Here is a 10923-nt window from a genome sequence, read left to right as displayed (position 1 = left end):
CCCAGCTACTCAGGAGGCTGAGGAATGGCGTGAACCTGGGAGGCGGAGCTTGCAGTGAGCGGAGATCCAGCCACTGCACTCCAGCCTGGGCGACAGAGCAAGACTCCGTCTCAAAGAAAAAAAAAAAAGAATTAAAAAACAGAAATAATATTTACTATAGTATCTGTTTTAGAGATTAGAATTGGAGCACCAGAAAAGATGATAATTATTAATCTTCTATCTAGATTTTTTTTTTTTTTTTTTTTTTTAAGGAAGAGCTTTTGTAATTTTAATGGACTTACAAAGATTGAAACATGCAGAATTAAAAAACAGAAATATAATTCCATATAGTATCTGTTTTAGAGATTAGAATTGGAGCACCAGAAAAGATGATAATTATTAATCTTCTATCTAGATTTTAAAAATATATGGGAAAATTGAACATGTGGATGAATTACCATTTCTTTGTATCAATTTTTTAAAAAGCGTTGGGTGTTAATTGGCTGTGAGATGAGTAGGGAGGGAGGAAGGTGGCAGATTTTAGGATTATAAAGCATATGATCATTGATCATTCCACAAATACATGTTAAGTGCTTCCTATGTGGCGGGAACTGTATAGAGATATAAAAAGGATGTGTCTCCACACAGAAACATAGTCCCCTTAAGGAACATCCCATCTAGTGGGAGCTGTGATTAAAACAGATTAAATTGCCTTCTAATCCTATGCCCTGTGTTTTATAAAAATGATCTAAAATTGGGCCGGGTGTGGTGGCTCACACCTGTAATCCCAGCACTTTGGGAGGCCAAGGCGGGTGGATCACGAGGTCAGGAGTTCGAGAGCAGCTTGACCAACATGGTGAAACCCCCATCTCTATTAAAAATACAAAAATTAGCTAGGCGTGGTAACATGCACCTGTAACCCCAGCTACTCAGGAGGCTGAGGCAGGAGAATCGCGTGAACCTGGGAGGCGGAGTTTGCAGTGAGTCGAGATCGCGCCATTGCACTGCAGCCTGGGTGACATAGCAAAACTCAGTCTCCAAAAAAAAAAAAAAAAAGATCTAAAATTAGTGAAACCTATATGTTTTTGCAAATTTAGGGTGTTTTACCCATTTTCATTGTAGGTAATGGATTATGTAGTGCGTCTTTGGATCTAGAACTGTTTGATTTGGCTTTGCTTAATCTTGTATTTTTTTGTAGACTCTTACATTACACAAAAGTACCCAGAGAGACACATGTGCCTTATGGTGTACAGCAGAAATTCTGAAAACCTTGTTACCTAAAAACTTTATTTTCAGAAGTATTATATATAGGCTGAATATGGTAGAAATCAAATTTCTTCTCCTGCAGAAAATGATCATATTCTTTGTGCTATATGAAGTTCTGAGACATTTATGGAAAATAAAATACAGCTTAGCATCGCCCAAATTGTATGATAAGATTAGAGTTGAAGAGCTTAACCTGGAAAGTTGGAAACTAATTACTGTTAACATATGAACAAATATGGAAAACTTTCTCTTTGCTCCTTTAAGTAAGTGGAAAGGAATGACTATTTTCCCTTTAGAAATGTGAGAGAAAATGATAATATGGGAAACTTTGATTGCATTCTTATAAACTAGCATTTTGATTTCTTGTTACATGATATAATATCTCTTTTTTCTTTAATCTCTATATGTAACAAATTTCAGATGACCTGAAAGCAACTCTTCAATTTGGGATATAAGGTCTAAACTTTACTTGAAAACAGTTCCAGATTCAGACACTTGGTTTTGGGGTGTGTGTATATATGTTAAAATATGAGCAAAGAACCCAATATAAATACTATGTGGCAATTTATTGAAAGCATACAGGAGTTTAATTTAGGCTCAGGATGTTGTGTCATTTGCTATTCTTGTTAGATATGAACTGGATTTTATTTTCTGCCTACTAGCAAGCAGTACTTCTTATGTTGGACCCCTTGAATAAGGTTACTTTTAGAGCCATTTGTCACCTACTTCATACATAGCACATTTGATGAGTTTTATGTCTAGCTGGTCATCATTGATGATTGTTCAGTGATTATTTTGGCAGTTACAGCAGGAAGATGGCACAGTATAGTGCTGTGCTGCATAACAACGTTTGAATTGCCTAACAATGCATTTCTCAGAACATATCTTTGTTAAACGACATATGAGTATACTAGTTTTGATTAGGGTGACCATGTAACTCATCCAAATTGGACTCTTTTGAGCATGAAAAGGGATGGTAATAATAATTGCTTCAGAACAACAAATATAAACCAAGACTGACCCAGGCAAACTAAGATATGTACTCATACTAATTAGGCCACTTTTGATTAGTAGTAACAGAAAATACAATTCAAACTAGCTTAAACAGTAAGGGAACTATATTGGCTTGTGTATCAGAAAAGGCCAGCATTTGGGTGTGCTACAGGTGTGATTCAGTGAGGACTCTGCCTTTGTTTTTCTGTTTTCCAGACTCTGCCTCCCATGGCTGACTTTCCTTATTGTTGTTGCATGGCTGCCAACAGCAATTTGGGCTGTATTCTTCTTTGTTTATGACCAGCAGGAGAGAGAAGCCTGCTTTTCCTATAAACATAGAAAGAGTTCTGCGGTTTTGTGATTATTAGATACTCCTGAACTAAATCTCTGTGGCAAGGGAAATGTCATGTGCTGATTGTCTTAGGCATGGGATATCTGAATATCACTGAGGAAAGGAGAATAGAATTACTGATTCTATTAGACTAGTCAGAGTCCATTCTGGAAACTACTGCTTGGGAAAGCAGTACAGCTAAATGAAGGGAAGGGGTTAGGAAGCAACCATGATGTTCATTGCAAAGTCCGGTGCTGTTGCTTATTTGCATTTTCCCTGAAGCATCTGATAATAAGTTCCTGCAAGATCCTAGCATACTGCAGATAACGTGTGTGTTTTCTTTTTCTGCAAGTGAGAATTTGTAGTATAAAATGACTTACTAGACTGGTAATGGGGAGAGAAAAGGAGTTTACCCTATCTTATTTTCTCTTTTTTTGAAGTAAAACTATAATAATTGTTGATCTCCTTTTTTTTTCTTTTTTTAAACAGACTAATAGGGATGCCAAAGGAAAAATATGATCCTCCAGATCCTCGCAGAATTTATACCATCATGTCAGCAGAGGAGGTAGCCAATGGGAAAAAATCTCACTGGGCAGAATTAGAAATCTCGGGTGAGTGGAATCTGAAGCATTTAATCTGGCATGTAATAGTGATAATAAAAAAGTTGAGTATTGCTATATTTTTTGTTGTACATTTTTAATTAGACAGACTAGTTGAAAAGCTACAAGATGTTGAGATAATAGTGTTTAATTTATCTGTTTTATGTGTGACTGAGTATCTTTGTTTCCATTCTTTGAGATTAATTACATTGAGCAGGCATCTGGAATTGAGGATATTGGGAGTTTAGTTTCTAAGTAAAACCAGGTTCTTTGATACAATAGATTTCATTTAGGCTATTTCAGAGTAATTATGTTTGCAAATTGAAATCTTTGCCATCCTCCTATCTCAGTGTCGGCAAAGAAGAAAACCTGGAAGCTATCTATTTAGTCTAATAAATTATAATTAACTATGTTATAGGACCTTACTACCTGTTTGGGATTGGGCAAAATAAAATGTGATTCCTAAAAACTCATAATTCTAGTCTAATAATGAGAAAAACATCAGACAAACTCAAGCTAAAGGACCTTGTGCAAAATACCTAGCTTGATTAATACTCAAAATTGTCATTGTCATGTAAAACAAGTAAAGGCTGAAACTGTCATAGACCAGAGGAGACTAAGGAGATGTAACTAAATGCAAAATGGTAGCCTGCATTGAATCTGGAATAAAAAGGTATAAAAATTGGTGAAATCCAAATAAAGTCTAGAGTTTAGTTAGTAGTAATGCACCAGTGTTGGTTTCCTAGTTTCGACAAATGTACCATGGTGATGATGCAGATTCTAATGTTAGGGAAGCTGAAGGAGGGATATATAGGAACTCTCTGTGTTATCTTGGTAACTTTTCTGTGAATCTAAAATTACTACAAAATTTAAAGTTTATTAAAAATATAAGTATTATTTTTCTTTTATGAATTGGTATAATACAGATTATATATAAAGTGCCATTTTTTCCCCAGTAGGCATTACCCCAAATTGTAATGTCAATAGCAAGAATTACTTGCACATTTAGCTAAAAGGTAACTGGGTGGATGGATGATTGGTAGTCAAAAGAATGAATATGAGCCGATCTTACTAAGTTAATCTAGGGTTTCTTAACCTTGGCACTACTGACACTGAGCTGAATAATAGTGGAGGGCTGTTGTGTGCATTGTGGGATATTTAGTAGCATTCCTGGCCTCTACTCACTAGATAGCAGTAGTACCCCTTCAGTTGTGGCAACCAAAAATGTCTCCAGGCATTCCAAATCCTTTGAGGAAACCAAATTGCCTCTCGTTGAGAACTACTCAGTTAAACTCCAACGGTTTCCACATTTTGCCACTTCTCATTTAATACATGGAAGGTTCATGAGAAAGAGTGGTTGTCATGTGAAAGTGGCATGAACGTAAAGGAGGGCCAGGCCTCCTTTTGGAAGCAGTCAAATGCATTAAATGAAAAACTAAAATGTCAGAGATACAATATCCATGTGTATTTGCAGCCTCTCTTACCACTTTTTAGCCCTTGTAGTTTAGGTGTCATCTTGGGCCTGGGGTTTTACACTTCAGTATTTTGCCTTTTAGGTAGAGTGCGGAGCCTAAGTACATCACTTTGGTCATTGACACACTTGACAGCGCTGCACCTAAATGACAATTACCTTAGTCGCATTCCACCTGATATTGCCAAGCTTCATAATCTGGTTTACCTGGATCTGTCATCCAATAAACTCAGAAGTTTACCAGCAGAACTAGGAAACATGGTGTCTCTCAGGTGAGGAAGTAATACAGACATGACTCACTATATAAAATTCTAAATTTAAGAAAATTAGGGATGTTACTCAATTGTAGGATTTCTGTGTGTTGTAACTATCAAATTATATAAACTGTCTAAGCATAGTGCTTGAGTTGGCCTCCGTTATTCATTTCTTTTCCTTTCTTTAAATCTGGAGGGTCTTGAATTAGAATGTGCTTGTATTACCAGTTTCCTTGACAAACTTGAGGTGGGGTGAGGCTAAAATAGTAAGTCTCATTATCCGATGTGATAAGACTAATCAGAAATACTTGAAAAATGAAGTTTTGCTGATGAATACAACTGATAAGAACATATCTCTATTATATGAGTCAAAGTATATTTATATTTCATAATACAACTCCTTAAGGAAACCTTAAAACCCAATGAATGGGATTTATTTCTAATTTTTAGGGATTCTTTAAAAATTCACTAAAGAAATCCTAAAAAAAAATTACCGGAAATCTTAAGATCTTATCTAAATGTTTCCAATGATTATCTGTTGAGTAATAATTTTTAAAAATTGCCATCACATGTTTAAACTTAAACATTGTTTTAAAATCTTGTTCTTCACTATCCTTTACTTGCTTTTTTTACTTTTGGTCATCCACTAATGAGGGTGCTATTTTTTTCCTATATTCTGCTCAAAATTTCACAGTCATAAAGTTAGATCTTATTTATGCTGTCCTATTCTTGTCTGTACTATCTATGCTTTATTTTAATATTTATGTTTTGTGTCAGTAATTGTCGATCACAGTATTTTTTTCATCTTTTCACATTTTCTTGTCTTCTTTAATATACTTCACCTGTTTCTTATTAATCTTTTTATTAATTTTTTGGTTTGTTTTCTTAGTATTTTGATATGATTAGAGTAGTATTCAGTTATTTAAGGTATAGGTGATTGGCTACTAATTACAGTTTATTCCTGAAGTTTGTGTAAAAATTTGTACTTTTTTCTATTGATTAGAAGGGGTTCAAGGATATCTATTGGTTAGATACTAAAGATATCTGTCACATTTGCATTTGACAGGCATTTTTGGTGAGAAAAAAGGGGGTAGATTTAGCCTGAGAATGATAATGCACCTCCAACTTTAATGTGAGCTAGAGAATGAGTAAATCGTAGAAATAGAAACATTGTTAATAGTAGTGGCAATTACACATTTCATAGTAATTTTATATTGTACAATGTTTTTGGATGAGGACATAGAAATGTGCCTTGAATATAAACAATCACTCATAGTATGTTAGAAGGAGCGTTAATGGCATATACAGATGTTAATAAAACTTAGTATATTAAACTAAATTTTTATTTTTTTAAAAAACAGGGAATTGCTTTTAAATAACAATCTGTTACGGGTTTTGCCTTATGAACTTGGTCGGCTCTTCCAGCTACAAACTCTAGGTTTGAAAGGTAAGTGACTTTTAAACAGTTTTCAGGTATTCTGATCCTTTGAAAGAGCATTTTGGTCTTTAGATTAAAAGTTAAGTTTTAGTATGATTTTGAGAATGTGACTACGTGTGCTTTCTCTTGAAAGAAAAGTAGTTCTTTATGTATCAAATTGAACTTGAAGATTTCAGTATGTGCCATCATTTTAACAAACTTGTAAGGGGAAAATTTTTTGGTTTTTATATCTTACCTTTAATTTTCTGTCAAACTGAAATTTCTTAGAAGAGATAATTTAAATTAACAGTTAAAAAAAAATAAAAGTGAATACTAGGCCGAGTGTGATGGCTCACGCCTGTAATCCCAACACTTTGGGAGGCCGAGGCGGGTGGATCACCTGAGGTCGGGAATTTGAGACCAGCCTGACCAACATGGAGAAACCTACTAAAGTCTCTACTAAAAATACAAAATTAGCTGGGTGTGGTGGTACATGCCTGTAATCCCAGCTACTTGGGAGTCAGGAAAATCGCTTGAACCCAGGAGGCGGAGGTTGCGGGAAGCCAAGATCACGCCATTGCGTTCCAACCTGGGCAACAAGAGCAAAACTTTGTCTCAAAAAAAAAAAAAAAAAGAATTACTTTACATAATAATAGTCTAAACCTCAGCCAGAATGCCTCATGTTTAGCTTTTGATTAAATAAAATAGCATTGATGTGATTATAGGAGAGAAAACGTTATAATAGTAAAATTAGCTATACCTGTTAAGTAAATTATTCTAAGTAACATGTGTTAATCCAAAATGCATGCTTCTCTGACTGTCTTTCTCAGTCAATTTGGGATGAAAGGCACACTCAATTCATAGAAACATTGACATTTGTATAATTTTCTCTTATGGCATAGCATGTAAGAGTTTATGATTAATAGGACCAAATACAAATATTCTGTATTAAACATTTTCTTCTGTGCTCATGAGGAATAAACATCAGTCAAAGCCTTGTAAAGTATACACTTTCATAGATTTTATTTTCCTTCTTAAAAGACTATTTTAGTTTCCATGATAATGTTCTGCCGGCATTTGCTTATGTCATATAATGGATCATTAAGAATGAAATTTGAATAAGATTAGAAAGAATGATGATATTATTGGTTGAAATAACATATGATAGTTAGGTTTCCTTATTCAGTTTCATAAATTAGGCAATTATATGAATGGTTTGAATCTTGTGTTTATAGTTTCTCTGTAAGATTTTATTGATTTTTTAAAATCACATATGAAGTAGAGAGGGAGAATACTTATATCTAAAATATTTTCCTGAGGATTGAGGATTAACCCAAGGCATTTGAAATTGTACTGTTGAGACATTTTGCCTCATTTTCTTTATGCTCAATCTCATTCTTATATAGTTGAGATAGCCATTCAGCTAGAGTTGGAGTAGGGGACAAGTCTGTTCCTCACTAGCAGCTATTTTCTTCTTCCTGATATTGATAGAAAGCGTATCAATGACAAATGAATAATTTACTTTTTTTGTTTTGAGATGGAGTTTCGCTTTTGTTGCCCAGGCTGGAGTGCAATGGCACCATCTCGGCTCACCGCAACCTCCACCTCCCCACAACCTCTGTCTCCCACATTCAAATGATTCTCCTGCCCCAGCCTCCCAAGTAACTGGGATTACAGGCATGCGCCACCATGCCCGGCTAATTTTTTGTGTTTTTAGTAGAGATGGGGCTTTCTCCATGTTGGTCAGGCTGATCTCCAACTCTTGACCTTAGGTGGTCCGCCTACCTCGGTCTCCCAAAGTGCTGGGATTACAGGCGTGAGCCATCACTCCATGCGAGTAATTTGCTGTTGAATCCAGTGGACTTACCCTTTGTATTAGAAACATTCCTGAAAAAGCACCTGTTAGTATTTCTTACTCTTTCATAACTCTGTTTCATATTATCTCAAGTACAAGCATGTTTCCAGAAAATTTGTACTAAGTATCAACTGAATGAGTAATTTTGAATATTATCTTCTTAGTCCTTCATTCAGTTTTTCTAGTTAAAATGATAGTTTTCCAAACAATTGTCTTTGACTGGCCTTCCATTCTAGTGGCCTTTTGTCTACTGATTTACATTCTTTGAAATCTATCAAGTCAGACACCAGCTCTGCTTCACCAACTGTAACTTAGCTTTGTTTATGCCTGTGGATAAATTCTTTTTTATTAAATTTCAATTTGTTATATGGTAAGTACCTATACGTAGCCCTTTTCTAAACTTCTTTGAGAGTCTATTTAGTTTTTTGTCAGTGCCACTTTCCATGGTGATCCAGGAAACCAGATCTCTTCCTTTTAAAAAGTTTAAGATGGTAGTAGCAGGAGTGGCTTTTGAAGCAATTTAAGGGATACAGTGTTGCTAATGAATGGTAGTTTTATATTCTTAGGAAGGTAAAATTTGAAATAATTTCAGTCAGTCTTACTAACCATATTATGGCACTTTATGTCAAAAAAAAAAAATGGGATGGAACATTTGAAATAGCACTGTGATATAGTTAAAAGAAACAATGAGGATGAACTGCTTCCAAGACATTTTGTCTTGAAACTGGAAGATTTTTTTTTTCTCTATTTCCTTTTCTTCCTTTGAAACTCAGATACTGAAATTTTAGTAATGATTTGGGTCATGCTGGCTCAACAAGCTAATTTTTAGAAATTTTATTTTGAGATTTGAGGAGAGTGTGGAGAGTAGGTTATTTGAGGAATTAGGATAAGGAGGCCAATTTTAAAACTATAGACACAGACATGGCCAATCTAGTAAGTTGGAAGTGTTCTGTGAAGTCACTTAGAAAAATAAAAATGTATTAATTTTATGAAGAAAAGGCATAAGTAAAAGCAACTCTCATACAGTTATTGTAAAAGAATTTAGAATTCATGTCCTAAGGTGTAAGGCAATACTTTATCAGACATGTGGGCCAACAAGTTGTCCTTGAGCAATAAAAATTGATGTCCCAGGTCATAAAAATATGTAGGACCTCACTAATTTTGAAAATTTCTAGCTTTCTTCCAAGAATTATTTGGTCCATTTATGGACCATGTCAGTGGAAGACTTACTTTGTAAATTTGTTTTATTCTTGAAGTATAATATAAAAGTAATTAACATACATTTTAAAGAAAATAATTAAATGAATAGCTGTTCTCCTATTAGCCAATATTTTAAATACCTTTTTTAAAAAAATGCACTGGGAAAATATAATTGTCATTTATATAGGAGACAAAATACTTATTTTTGTGTTGTATGTGAGCTTCTGAAAATCAATAAGAAAAAGAACAGTCTAATAGAGAACATACCAGATGATATACAAAGAGGTCTAAAATTGGACCTGATCAGCCTTATGTATAATAATAGTACAGATTGAAATTATATTCAATTACCATTTTTCACCTATCAGATTGGAAGGATTAGAAAAATTTGACAAAATAGCCCTGTTGGTGAGATTATGGGGAAATAGCCACTATCATACCTTGTCATTATAGATACTGTATACCTTTTATGTTTCCTGCATTTTCTTTCACGATTACGTCTTTCTCCCAGATGTTACTACTATCCTGAATTTAGGTATTGGGGTTATGTATGCATCTGTTAAAGGTGTTTTAACCTTTTTATGAATGGAATCCTTAATTTTCCATGACTTGTTTTGTTTTTTGTTTTGTTTTTTTTGTTTGAGATGGAGTCTCACTCTGTTGCCCAGGCTGGAGTGCAGTGGTGTGACCTTGGCTCACTGCAAGCTCCGCCTCCTGGATTCACACCATTCTCCTGCCTCAGCCTCCCAAGTAACTGAGGCAACAGGCACCTCCCACCATGCCCAGCTAACTTTTTTGTATTTTTAGTAGAGACGGTGTTTCACCATGTTAACCAGGATGGTTCTGAATCTCCTGACCTCGTGATCCACCCATCTCGGTCTCCCAAAGTGCTAGGATTACAGGCGTGAGCCACCACACCCGGCCTATGACTTGGTTTTTATTCAGCATTATGTTTTTATGATTCAGCCATGTTGATGCGTACATCTAATGACAATTCATTGTTTTACTGCTGTATTGTATTCTGATATGTGAATATGCTATAATTCATTCATTCTGCTGTAGATATTTAGGTTGCTTCCATTTTTGTTTTTGGCTACTATAAGTAGTACAGCCATGAACATTCTCATACATGTCTTCTGATATACTTCATAGGAATGGAATTGGGATGTAGAGGTCTGTACATCCTTAGGTTTTTTAGGCAATGCCATAATGTTTTACAAAGTAGTTGTACTAAAAGATACTACTTAAAATTATACAGTTTTCATTTTCAGTCTTTTCTCCAACACTTGATATTGTCAGATTTTTAAGTTTTGCCAGTTATTGAGTATGCAATAGTTTCTAACTGTTCTCTTAATTGACATTTTCCTAATTGCTGATAAGATTTTGCATTTTTTCATGTGTCTGTTGGCCATTATATTTCTTTGAAATTACTATTGATGTTTTTGCCTATTTTCTATTCGATGGTTTCTTACTGAACTGGGGGAGTTCTTTTTTCTATTTTGCATTATAAGTGTCTTCTCCCACTCCGTGGCTTTTCCTTTTGTTTTCTTGTATCTTT

The 10923-nt window shown here is 34.8% G+C and overlaps 1 protein-coding gene across 1 annotated transcript in view; it reads left to right on the top strand.

Annotated features, from left to right (window-relative positions):
- Window positions 1–10923, top strand: part of CNOT6L (CCR4-NOT transcription complex, subunit 6-like) — a 101772-nt gene that overhangs the window by 41132 nt on the left and 49717 nt on the right. The window contains exons 2-4 of the mRNA XM_011927236.1: window positions 3059–3180; window positions 4725–4911; window positions 6255–6340. Of these exons, the coding sequence (XP_011782626.1) occupies window positions 3059–3180; window positions 4725–4911; window positions 6255–6340 (395 nt within the window). The remainder of the gene's footprint in view (window positions 1–3058; window positions 3181–4724; window positions 4912–6254; window positions 6341–10923) is intronic.

Source organism: Colobus angolensis, unplaced genomic scaffold (assembly GCF_000951035.1).
Source record: "Colobus angolensis palliatus isolate OR3802 unplaced genomic scaffold, Cang.pa_1.0 Scaffold70, whole genome shotgun sequence".
Classification (NCBI taxonomy): Eukaryota; Metazoa; Chordata; class Mammalia; order Primates; family Cercopithecidae; genus Colobus; species Colobus angolensis.
The sequence above is the reverse complement of the archived record's forward strand: the minus strand, read 5'-3'. Positions and strand labels throughout refer to the sequence as shown.